This window comes from Homarus americanus, unplaced genomic scaffold, assembly GCF_018991925.1.
Source record: "Homarus americanus isolate GMGI-L3 unplaced genomic scaffold, GMGI_Hamer_2.0 scaffold57980, whole genome shotgun sequence".
NCBI lineage: Eukaryota > Metazoa > Arthropoda > Malacostraca > Decapoda > Nephropidae > Homarus > Homarus americanus.
In genome coordinates this window covers 2,782,655-2,795,352 of record NW_024716703.1, presented here as the reverse complement: position 1 = coordinate 2,795,352, position 12,698 = coordinate 2,782,655, and the positions used below count along the sequence as shown (strand labels likewise).

At 44.9% G+C, this 12,698-nt stretch overlaps 1 protein-coding gene across 1 annotated transcript; it reads left to right on the top strand.

Moving 5' to 3' along the window:
* Positions 1–680: 680 nt before the first annotated feature.
* On the top strand, positions 681–12,145 carry LOC121858468 (nascent polypeptide-associated complex subunit alpha, muscle-specific form-like). Its single transcript, XM_042354914.1, has 3 exons — positions 681–707; positions 5,579–7,643; positions 8,240–12,145. The coding sequence occupies exons 1-3, from the start codon at positions 681–683 to the stop codon at positions 10,210–10,212; spliced, it is 4,065 nt and encodes a 1,354-aa protein (XP_042210848.1). The 3' UTR covers positions 10,213–12,145.
* Positions 12,146–12,698: the final 553 nt, after the last annotated feature.

Below are 12,698 nucleotides of genomic sequence, written 5' to 3'. Positions count from 1 at the left end.
CTGAACACATCATGACAACACTGAGCACATCATGACAACACCGGGTACAGCATGACAACACTGGGTACATCATGACAACACTGAACACATCATGACAACACTGAGCACATCATGACAACACCAGGTACATCATGACAACACTGGGTACATCCTGACAACACTGAACACATCCTGACAACACTGAGCACATCTTGACAACACTGAACACATCCTGACAACACTGAACACATCCTGACAACACTGAACACATCCTGACAACACTGAGCACATCTTGACAACACTGAACACATCCTGACAACACTGAACACATCCTGACAACACTGAGCACATCTTGACAACACTGAACACATCCTGACAACACTGAACCCACCGTAACAAAGATGAATTTTCTCCTACCTCACAGAAAGACCTGACATAACCTGACACCACTGGTATCTATCCTGGCAACAGTGAGCACATCCTTGACAACAAAGCTGATCTTATCCTAGCTGGCAACAGATCGCTTATACAGGTATATAACGCCGCGTCAGGACACTCGTTGGCACAGTACTCCAGCAGGTGTCCCGTTGTCCAGCCAGGCGACCTTGTGTGAGGGAGGAGAGACCGTGTTTATATACTGAGGCAGTGAGGCAGTCAAGTTATCTCGTCACTCTCTGTTCCCCAGCCATAGTCGGGCAGACATGGCGCCCAGCATCCCCCGTCTGGTGGTAAGTGGTTTAGTGTTTGTTGTGGTGGTGTGGTGGGTGTCTTGGGAGTGTGTTGGGTGTGGTGGGTATCTGGTGGGTGTGCAGTGCGTTAATGTTCGAAATAAGGCAAACTGAGTATTGGGTTTTATATCTAGAAGTGTAAGTAACAAGAGTGCAGAGGTCTTATTGCAACTATATCTTGCGCTAGTCAGGCCGCACCTCGATTATGCGGTTCAGTTCTGGTGCCCCTATTATAGAATGGATATAAATTCACTAGAGTCGGTGCAGCGAAGAATGACAAAAATGATTCCGGGACTTAGAAACCTTCCATATCAGGATAGGTTAAAGAAACTTAACTTGCATTCCTAGAAAGACGAAGAGTGCGGGGAGACTTGATAGAAGTATTTAAGTGGGTGAAAGGAATCAATAAAGGATATAGATAAAGTTCTTATAATATCCGAGCAGGATAGGACTCGGAGCAACGGATTCAAGTTGGATAAGTTTAGGTTTAGGAGGGAGATAGGAAGAAACTGGTTCACAAATAGGGTGGTGGACGAGTGGAACAAGCTTACCAACTTTGTAGTAAGTGCGGGAACTCTGGAAAGTTTCAAAAGGAGGCTAGATAGATTCATGGATGATAGAGAGTGGTAGTAACTCTCGACAGGAGCTGCCATGCGCAGGCCAACCGGCCTTTTGCAGACTCCTTATTTTCTTATGTTCTTATGTTCTTATGTGTCTGGTGGACGTGTTGGGAATGAAGTAAATAATAATACTAATACTACTACTACTACTAATAATAATAATAAACGGTTTATTGAAAAAGTTTGCAGCCCGAAGGCTAAAAATATACATTGGACATAAATGACTTATTACATACATTGGTGGTTTAATAAAAGCCTTCATTAGAGAAAGGTGAAGGAACATATACAATGAACATACAGATTAATGTTTACACACGTAGATCATGTGAGCTGAGGTGTTGAACAGCAGACACCCAGTGTAGTAACTCCCTCACAGATGGCGTTATGAGGGGCATCACGTGGAGTACTAGTTCCCTCACAGGTGGTGTTATGAGGGGCTTGAAGTGGCGTAGTAATTCCCTCACAGATGGTGTTACGAGGGGCCTGATGATGTAGTAGTTCCCTCACAGATGGTGTATGAGGGGCCTGATGTGGTCTAGTAATTCCCTCACAGATGGTGTTATGAGGGTCATCACATGGCATAGTAATTCCCTCACAGATGGTGTTATGAGGGGCATCACATGGGGTAGTAATTCCCTCAAAGATGGTGTTATGAGGAGCATCACGTGGTGTAGTAATTCCCTCGCAGATGGTGTTTTGAGGAACTTCACATGATGCTGTAGCAACTCATTCACTACGTGGTGTCGTGCATCATGGGGACACCGCTTGATCTGTTGTCACAGGACTTCACTCACTCAAGTGGGTGAGGTGTGGTTCCAGGCCTCCCTATCGTGGAGTCTGTGAGGCAGTGTACTTTTTGTCCTGTCTGTCTGTCTATTTCCAAAATAAATTGAGGACGGGTTTGCGAATTTGCACCAAAATTGGCAGTTTGATAAACATGTGACAAAACCCACATATAAATTTTTGGTGTCAAATTCCCTTGACCAAGGTTTCGTGTGATGACAACACACAGGACTTTAGGGCGTTAAAGAAGCCGATAACGTGATAGTTTCCAGCAGTCATTCTATTAATTCACAGGAAAAGTGTCACTAGTTCAGAATTTACCCGGCCACGATAACGGTTCGCTGGCATGGTTTGGATATCAGCAACAACTACAACACATCAAAGCTGTGTTTTTGTTGACCGTCAGCTGACATCCGTGATGTGTTGGCTATAGACAGAATTATCACGTCAGAATATATTATTATTGATTGAGCATCAGTAAATACCCATGATATCATTACGAGGTTATTCACAGAGACAATAAATGCAGTTAAAAAAATATTGTGTTATAGATTCTCATTTAATTTAATTTAGTTTCAACTCGGGAAGATCAATATATATTTAATAGCTTCAAAAGGCATACGAAATAATCAACCAAAAGTAATGTACTATATATTATTTTCTATTTATTCACACAACGTTAAGAGTATATTAAGATTTAACTTGTTCACTGCTTCATGCTGAAGAACACTTTAGGATTTTTCTGCTATGGTAATACGACTTTAAGATCATTACTGTACTTATGCGGTATTTTTATTTTACTCACAAAGTCAAGAGCACTGTGATGTTTTTCTCGTCACACCTCAAGTTTAAGAGCATCCGCGCGTCCCGTCTTGCTTAAAAAGAAAAACAGTCTTTCCTACCTATAACTCAAGGTGCTCGGGTTTATTTACCAAGTCATTAGTCGCTTAAATTTGGGAGAAAAAGTGGTAACAACAGATGCAGGGTGATAAATGAATTAAGGAAGATAAACTACCAAAGAAAAAACACGTATAGTAATAACTGATATAAACAAAGCGTTTGAATATAACTTTTAAGTCTTATTTGTTTATTAAGGAATTTCTAAATCTGAAACCTCGTCCACACTTTACCCAACTTTGTTAAGGTGCTGATCACGGCTAGTTTTTCCTCTTGTACAAATCATAGAGAAAATCTCATGCTGTACTCGGCTCCAGGTCTACCATACATTAGCCTGGGTAAACTAGTACCCATTTCCATCGTGGCTGAATGGTGGTAAACTTCGTTATGTATGACCTTTTAAGACAGCTACGGATGTCTAAGTGCTCGCCCAGGCGCAACTTGTAAGAACTTGACCATGCATATGTTACTGGTAATTTTCAGCTACATATACGGTATCAGTTTCAGTCATCACCCTGGATTGGATTCAACTTTGATTTAAGTCCAGTTTTCAAAGCACTCGGCCATGACATTTACAGACGCCAGTAGACTTACAAAGTTGAAAAAATGGCAACACATTTTACAGTAATTGATATTCGAGCTTATTATTATGATACAGTTGAAGATATTTTATTATTTACTGAAGTAACTCACTTCAATAAATAATAAAAGTTGATAGTTTGATATAGGAAATAATATTAACATCATAACTTAGAGTGTATAAAGGAATTGTGTTGTTGAGAACAAACATAACATGTTTCAGCATAGAGGTATTTTCTGTACAGGAACCTGACATCTAATACTTCACTCCGGATGTCACTGACTGGTGTGTTGGTATAATACCACTTTTTTATTCTTTTTACATTCGCTCCATTATTTTTGCCAATGTTTTTGTTTTCTGTTGAAGTTGTTTTCTGTTGAAGTGATCAACAACACGGTCCAGGCAACCGCTTATCGTCAGGTCCAAAACGTAAAATTCAGATTTTGTTAAGATAATTTTTTTTATTTTTGAGGTTCAGCAGATGATGATACAAAATCACTGAAACAATATAACAGAACATAAATGTAAATATTTTATAGTTTGCCTAAAAAGGAAAATAATCATATATGGGTCTAAGAGTATTCAAGATGATATATTTCTTGAATAATTTCATAATTAACGTAATACGAACTATACATAATGTACCACAATCAAGAACTAATCTTAAAAGTTTATTCGCTTTACACTCTTACAATAACTCAATACCACCAATAACTTCATTAAAACAAATAATCTGCACATATGCATAACAAATAGGAAGGTAAAACTTACCCCCAGACTTGGACCCCCTGTATCTTGGTAATACAGTCCTCAAATGCGAACAAACTACTAAATTCCTCAGAGTTATTGTTGATGAGAAACTTAACTGGAGAAACCACATACAAGCCATTTACAGTAAAGTCAATAAACAGTGGGGTATCATGTATCACACTCGACAGTCACTCACTCTCACAGCAATGAAAGAAATCTATCATGATCTTGTTTACCAATATCTGATACACTATCACACACTATGGGGGGCCTCTGGCTCTTCAAAAACACAATCCCTGCACAAAAGAGAGTTGTACGGACAATGACCTACTTGAATAAAATAGATCACACAAACGAAAAATTTGCTTAATTGAAAATGTTAAAATTCGAAGATATTAACACCTACTGCTGTGCCCTCTTTGTTTACAAATCTATCAATCACTTGCTTGACAATAATTATTTCCAGTTCCGGAATAATCAAAGATACAACTTAAGGCACTCAGTCCCAGACCTCCATAAAATATCATGATGTGAAGGTGTGGAACAATTTACCCCCACCCATCCAAGCAAAGACTACGCTCCCTTCCTTTAAATCATCTCTTAAAAAATATCTATTGTCTAAGTATTAATATTTCTTGTAATACCTACTATATTTACAGTACCTGCTTTTATTGTACCATCAAAACCGTTTTATCGGAAATTATCATGTAAATAGATAATAAATTACCATTGCAATAAATATTTTTGCCAACTAGACATAATCCTGACAGCTCTGTCCTCTTGCTCAACCTTAATACTGTACAACCCATGTTGTACTGCATCCCCATTATATTTATGTTTTTCAATTCCACTGTAATTTATGTATAAACTTAAAATAAAAATAAAAATACTGTAAAAAAATAATAATAATAATAAATAAATAATATACATAAATATTGAAGTGATAACCGTGGTAACATTGTGAGATGTTCTTATTACCACCATGCTATTGTACTAATCCAGATGATACTAAATGGTACATAATACTTCCTTGAGATAAATGTATAGTATATATCAGGTGCCTAAAGGAGAACTCAGGTTCTCAACTGGCTCAGCCATGTTAATATTGTTATTATTATCCACTCTGTATCTGTGTTTTTCTGGGTAAATAAACTGTTTCAATTCAATTCAATTCAAAGATATGTTTAAATGCACGTAAATTCCGCGACAAGCGATTTATGTATTTATCTATGTTCTTGCAGGTACTATTGGCGGCCGCATCCTTGAGTGGTGCCGCGCCAAGGATCTTCTTCGTCCCTGGAAATTTCATTTACGATACTGGGCAGGCCACTGTTCCTGAGACCAAAGGCAAGGCAGACACAGCCGGGTCGGTCTCGCAAGGACCATCTGTAGGAGCAAAACAATATGTCCTGCAAACTACATCCGGGTCAGAGTCTGATGACTCTAGCGAAGATGACCGTAATGTCTCTTCTCGGAGAGCCATCGTGTCAGCTGACCCAGCACCTGCCTCACGCGTTTTATCTGTACCTTCCAAGGGACCTCCTTCGCTGACTTACCTAGCGCCGGCCTCTGGGGCGCCTACAGTGGCTAAACCAGCACCAGCTTCTGTGTTTCCCTTACCAGCACCCACCCCTGGGGCCTCCTTAGCAGCACTATCCCCTGGATCACCTTTAGCGACTAAAGTAGCACCAACTCCTGTGGCTCCCTTAGCGGCTAAACCAGCATCTGACCCTATGGCTCCCTTACCAGCACCAGCCCCTGTGGCTCCATTACCAACGCCAACCTCTGGGGCCCCCTTAGTGGCTAAACCAGCACCTGCCCCTGTGGCTCCATTACCAACGCCAGCCCCTGGGGCTCCCTTAGCGGCAAAACCAGCACCTGCCCCTGTGGCTCCATTACCGACGCCAGCCAATGGGGCTCCTTTAACAACACCTGTGGCTCCATTACCAACGCCAACCCCTGGGGCCCTCTTAGCGGCTAAACCAGCACCTGCCCCTGTGGCTCCATTACCAACGCCAGCCCCTGGGGCTCCCTTAGCGGCAAAACCAGCACCTGCCCCCGTGGCTCCATTGCCAACGCCAGCCCCTGGGGCTCCCTTAGTGGCTAAACCAGCACCTGCCCCCGTGGCTCCATTATCAACGCCAGCCCCTGGGGCTCCCTTCGTGGTTAAACCAGCACCTGCCCCTGTGGCTCCATTACCATCGCCAGTTCCACGGGCTCCCTTAGCGGTTAAACCAGCACCTGCCCCTGTGGCTCCCTTACTAACGCCAACCTCTAAGGCTCCCTTGGCGGCTAAACCAGCACCTGCCTCTGTGGCTCCATTACCATCGCCAGTTCCACGGGCTGCTTTAGCGGTTAAACCAGCACCTGCCCCTGGGTCCCCCTTACCAACATCTGCCTCTGGGGCCCCATTAGCCGCTAAACCGGGATCAAAATTTGGAGTGCCCCTTCCAGCAGTCATCCCTGGGGCTGCAGCCTCCTTGGCTCTATTAAAGAATGACCCAAAAGAAGATTTTGACTCATCTCAGGAAAAAGAAAGAACAGTTTTCCCTAGGAAACCCTTGAAGGGTGACCTAAGTGTTCCTGGTAGTGGAATTCCCTTAAAGAACCATTTATTATCTTCATCTGAGGTCCAGGTGAACACTGTCCCAGAACCCACCAGAGCTGAGACAACACCAGCGGAGGTCACCTTGTTAGTTAACTCGGAGTCCAGAGTTAAGGTCCCTCTACCTGCTGATTCCCGACCATTGGTCACTTCTCTGGAATTTGACTTAAGAAAGACTCCTGATGACTCCTCAGAAGATGATTCACCACCCTCCAGAAAAATTCCCCTAGTGGTTGACAATGGAGCCTCCACTAGGTTCCCCTTACTAGCACATGCCCCTCAGGCTCCCCTAGCAGCACCTGTCCCTGGTGTTCCCTTACCAGAACATGTCCCTGAGGCTCCCCTAGCAAAACCTGTTCCTGGTGTTCCCTTACCAGCACATGTCCCTGAGGCTCCCTTAACAGCACCTATCCCCGGTGTTCCCTTACCAGCACCTGTTCCAGAGGCTCCCTTAGCAGCACCTGCCCCTGGTGTTCCCATACCAGCACCTGCACCTGAGGCTCCCTTAGCAGCACCTGCCCCTGGTGTTCCCATACCAGCACCTGCGCCTGAGGGTCCCTTAGCAGCACCTGTCCCCGGTGTTCCCTTACCAGCACCTGTCCATGAGGCTCCCTTAGCAGCACCTACTCCTGGTGTTCCCATACCAGCACCTGCACCCGAGGCTCCCTTAGCAGCACCTGCCCCTGGTGTTCCCATACCAGGCACCTGCGCCTGAGGCCCTTTAGCAGCATCTGTCCCCGGTGTTCCCTTTACCAGCACCTGTCCCTGAGGCCCTTAGCAGCACCTGCCCCTGAGGCCCTTTTTTAGCAGCAACTGCCCCTGGTAATCCCATACTGCCAGTCTGCGCCTGAGGCCCTTAACAGTACCTGCCCCCGAAGCCCCTTAGCAGCACCTGCCCCTAGTGTTCCCATGGCCCAGCACCTGTCCCTGAGGCCCCTTAGCAGCAACTGCCCCTGGTAATCCCACACAGCACCTGCGCCTGAGGGCCCCTTAGCAGTACCTGCCCCCAAAGCTCCCCTTTAGCAGCAACTGCCCCTGGTAAACCTGTTGCGCCAGCACCTGCGCCTGAGGCCCCTTAACAGTACCTGCCCTGAAGCCCCTTTAGCACCTGCCCCTAGTGTCTCTGCATACCAGCACCTGTCCCTGAGGCTCCCCTTAGCAGCAACTGCCCCTGGTAATCCCATACCACAGCACCTGCACCTGAGGCCCCTTAGCAGTACCTGCCCCTCAAAGCCCCTTAGCAGCACCTGCCCCTGGTGTTCCCATACCAGCACCTGTCCCTGAGGCTCCCTTGAAGCAGCACCTGCGCCTGATGCTCCCCTTACCAACACCTGCCCCCTGGTGTTCCCATACCAGCACCTGCACCTGAGGCTCCCCTTAGCAGCACCTGCGCCTGGTGTTCCCATACCTCGTGCCAGCCTGCACCTGAGGCTCTTAGCAGCACCAGCGCCTGATGCTCCCTTACTCACACCTGCCTCTGGTGCTTCCCTTTTTACCAGCACTGCACCTGAGGCTCCCCTGGCACATCCTGCCCCTGGTGTTCCCATACCAGCACCTGTCCCTGAGGCTCCCTTAGCAGCACCTGCGCCTGATGCTCCCTTACCAACACCTGTCCCTGGTGTTTCCTTACCAGAACCTGCACCTGAGGCTCCCTTAGCAGCACCTGCCCCCGAAGCTCCCTTAGCAGCACTTGTCCCTCAGGCTGCCTTAGCAGCACCTGCCCCTGATGTTTCCTTAGCAGCACCTACACCTGAGGCTCCCTTAGCAGTACCTGCCCCTGGTGTTCCCATACCAGCACCTGATCCTGAGGCTCCCTTAGCAGCACCTGCCCCTGGTGTTCTCATACCAGCATCTGCACCTGAGGCTCCCTTAGCAGCACCTGTCCCTGGTGTTCCCATACCAGCACCTATCCCTGAGGCTCCCTTAGCAGCACCTGCACCTGAGGCTCCCTTAGCAGCACCTGTCCCTGGTGTTCCCATACCAGCACCTATCCCTGAGGCTCCCTTAGCAGCACCTGCACCTGAGGCTCCCTTAGCAGCACCTGCCCCCAGTGTTACCTTAGCAGCACCTGCCCCTGAAACTCCCTTAACAGCACCTGTCCCTGAGGCTCCCTTAACAGCACCGGCGCCTGAGGCTCCCTTAGCAGCATCTGCCTCTGAGGCTCCCTTAGCAGCACCTATCCCTGAGGCTACCTTAGCAGCACCTGTCCCTGAGGCTCCCTTAGCACCACCTGTCCCTGAGGTTCCTTTAACAGCATCTGTCCCCGGTGTTCCCTTAGCAGCATCTGCCCCTGAGGCTCCCTTAGCAGCACCTCACCCTGAGGCTCCCTTAGCAGGTGATCGCGTAGCAGCTCTTGTGACTATTTTACGGGACGACCTAGACCAAGATACGTCCCAAGAACTTGATACTGTGACCTCTTTTGGTGCCCCCTTACCCGCTGGCCCAGCTCCCGCACCTGCGGCTCTCTTGTTAGCTAAACCAGCTCCCTCTCCTGCGGCTTCCTTGTCAGCTAACCCAGCTCCAGCACCTGCGGCTCCTTTGTTAGCTAAGCCAGCTCCCGCACCTGCGGTTCCCTTGTTAGCTAAACCAGCTCCTGCTCCTGCGGCTCCCTTGTTATCTAACCTAGCTCCCACACTTGCGGCTCCCTTGTTAGCTAAACCAGCTCCCGCACCTGCGGTTCCCTTACCAGTTAATACAGTTCCCGCACCCACGGCTCCTTTACCAGTTAACCCATCTCCCGCACTTGCGGCTCCCTTTTCAGGTAATCCAGCTCCCGCACCTGCAAGTCCCTTACCAGCCCCTCCACCTGCGGCTCCCTTAGCTGCACCTGCTCTTGCAGCCCCATTACCAGCTCCCGCACCTGTGGCCCCCTTAGCAGCTGACCCAGCTCCCGCACCTGCGGCCCCCTTAGCAGCTAACCCAGCTCCCGCACCTGCGGCTCCTTTAGTAGTTCCTGTTCCAGCAGCCCCCATAGCCGCTGCACCAGTACTTGCCTCTGGCGATTCCTCTGGGGTAGATGTAAGAACTACTGCTGAACTTCCATTAGAAACTGCTATGGACGGTATCTTGCAGGGTCCTGTGGAGCTGTTCCCTGCATCAAGTATAGAGAGGACAGGCACCCTACTAGCACCTCCATCTACCACTGAGAGCATGGCCAGCCCACCAGCTGGTAACGACGACGACGACGACCGCGATGTGACCCCCTCCAACCTCCTTGCTGGCGGACTCTTCGGCTATGACCAAGACTACCAGAACCAATTCTTACCGTAATCCTGAGGGAGTTGGTGTGCTGGAGGACCCAGAACACGACCTTGTGGGACATAACATATTTATAACTTCCATTGATACTATTGGTTGTGGACTGCGACTGTCAATGTATCATTTTAAATTATTTTGTCAGTATTTAAGCAGTTGTAGAGAAGGAGACGCTAAGATGAACACTTCCTCGTGATCTAATGTGGCTCTTTATGATACTACATAAATGCAAATCAGTTGAGAGAGAAAGATGAGGTTTTTAAGAACATGAGCCATTAATTTCCTTATTACTGCACTTAGCAAAACTGTCATATTAGTAATAAATTTAATCTTGCAAATTTATTCAATATATTCGATTAAATAAATTCGGGACAGTTTGGATCCTTCTTATGGAGAATTGAAGACTGTGTATGACGAAAATATTATTGCAATTTGTAAAATAGGCATTGCATTATGTCACATTTATATAGAAGATCCCTGTTACAAGATGCCTGAGGCTCAGTACTAGTGACTCTCGTTATGTTGTATATCGTACTGTGGATAACTATAGAATATAAAAATATCCCGACGACGAAAAAGAATAAAATATAAATTATAACATCTTGAGTACGATGACTTAACCTTTTAATTTTAATGATTTATGATTTTGAGTACAATAATCAAACACCTAAAAGTAATGACTTAAATCTTTCAGTTCATTTTTGAGTACGGTGTTTGGACCCTTCGAGTACAATAACACTCTCTGAAATAAAATCACTTAATCGTTTGAGTACACTAACTTACTGTAATCCCTTGAGTACGATATATTAACCCTTTGAATAAAACTACCCATTCCCCTAAGTAAGATGCCATTTTACTCTGGGGATTAAGTCATCGTACTCGAGAGATTAAGTCATCGTGTTCAAAGAGTTAAGTCATCGTATATAAGGGATTAATAAAGATTTCGGAGTCTTTATCATACTGTAAAGAATTATTATTATTATTATTATTATTATTATTATTATTATTATTAGCGGGATTTTTCACAAGAACGATAGTTTAAAGAATATATGATACACAAAAATCAATTACTGCAAAAAAGAGGCTTGAAAGAATAATAATCTCGATATTAACGCCATTCAAAAGACTTAAGAAAAATCACAAAATACCAGATATTATCGTGATAAAGGAGGAAAGTAAGATTCTTAAAATCCCTCAAGAAAATAGAAAATAACAAAAGTATCCCCAGTAATACAAAGATAATTAAGCCTTTGGGAACATGACGCATCAGATTAACAAGCAAAAATATGGCATTGTATTTTCTTCATACAATGATCAAGAGCGCGGGAAACTGCTTGAAATATCAATACTGTGTTATAAACGAGGCAGCGCAGTGTAGGAAACCAACCAAATTCTGTTAAATCGTCTCGATTATCCAAATACTCTGACCAATGAGTGACCTTGGGACTGACAACTCTTCAGACAATGCACGACAGGGAGGATCTCACAGAGAAATTCGAGAAATCTTGAAAGGGATGGAAAAAGTAAACACAAATTAATTTCGCTAAGATGCGAAGCGCTACTAACACAAGAGGACGCCAAGTTGTCACGAAGAACGAATAGGAGGAAGTACTGTTGTTTCTTCACGCCGTGGGTGAGACTTGTGCACCAGAGTATACCAGCAGATACAGCAGAAGCGAGAAGAGTACTGGGCTTCAAAACATCCCTGGAGAAGACTAACAAGAACACTGGATACTACACAGGCTATCAGTCTTCCTTTCCAGTCATGACCACCTCTATCTGTGATGGCTGTTGGGTAAATCAGACTATTATAAGCTCAAGTCCCGGCGAGGAACAGCCTAACATTCCTGGATCACCGAGGTAAAAATTCCGATTAATAAATAGTTTATACAACCCACAATATTTCTTTCATAGGCAGACTCTTAGAATTAAATTTCACAATCCATAACCTTGTTTTCTTTTATAAATATTTTAGTGTTCATCTGTACAGATTGTAAGGTTCTGGTCAAGATTAAATAGTATATGAATTAACTATCATAAACATAGATAATATAAATAATTTTCATCTGCTTGTTATGTATTGTATGTACAGTAAATCTTTCATATAAATTTCCTTATTGGTGTCATTGTACTAAGATAAAAGATGGTAGTGTCTCGAGTCTGTCTGGGTTACAGCGTTCAGTGGGATTCCGTAAGGGTGTGTGTGAGAATCGTTCCTGTCTACCATAGCCGCCAGTGATGCACCTGATTGTGTCTACAGAAGAGTACAGGTAACTCTTTGCAGACAATACTGATTCCGACGTAAATAGTCCCATCAAGATCAGTCACAGCTTCAAGTACAACTACTAACAAGATAGACTTTAGAAATGCTCAGATATTCAGTAATTGTTCTTGCATTAGGTAGATGTACACTAATGACTATTAGTAGAACAGAAGCTAGGTCATATTATAAGAGGGATGATAAACTAGTTAAATTGAGGTTTGATGAGGAAAATGGTCTA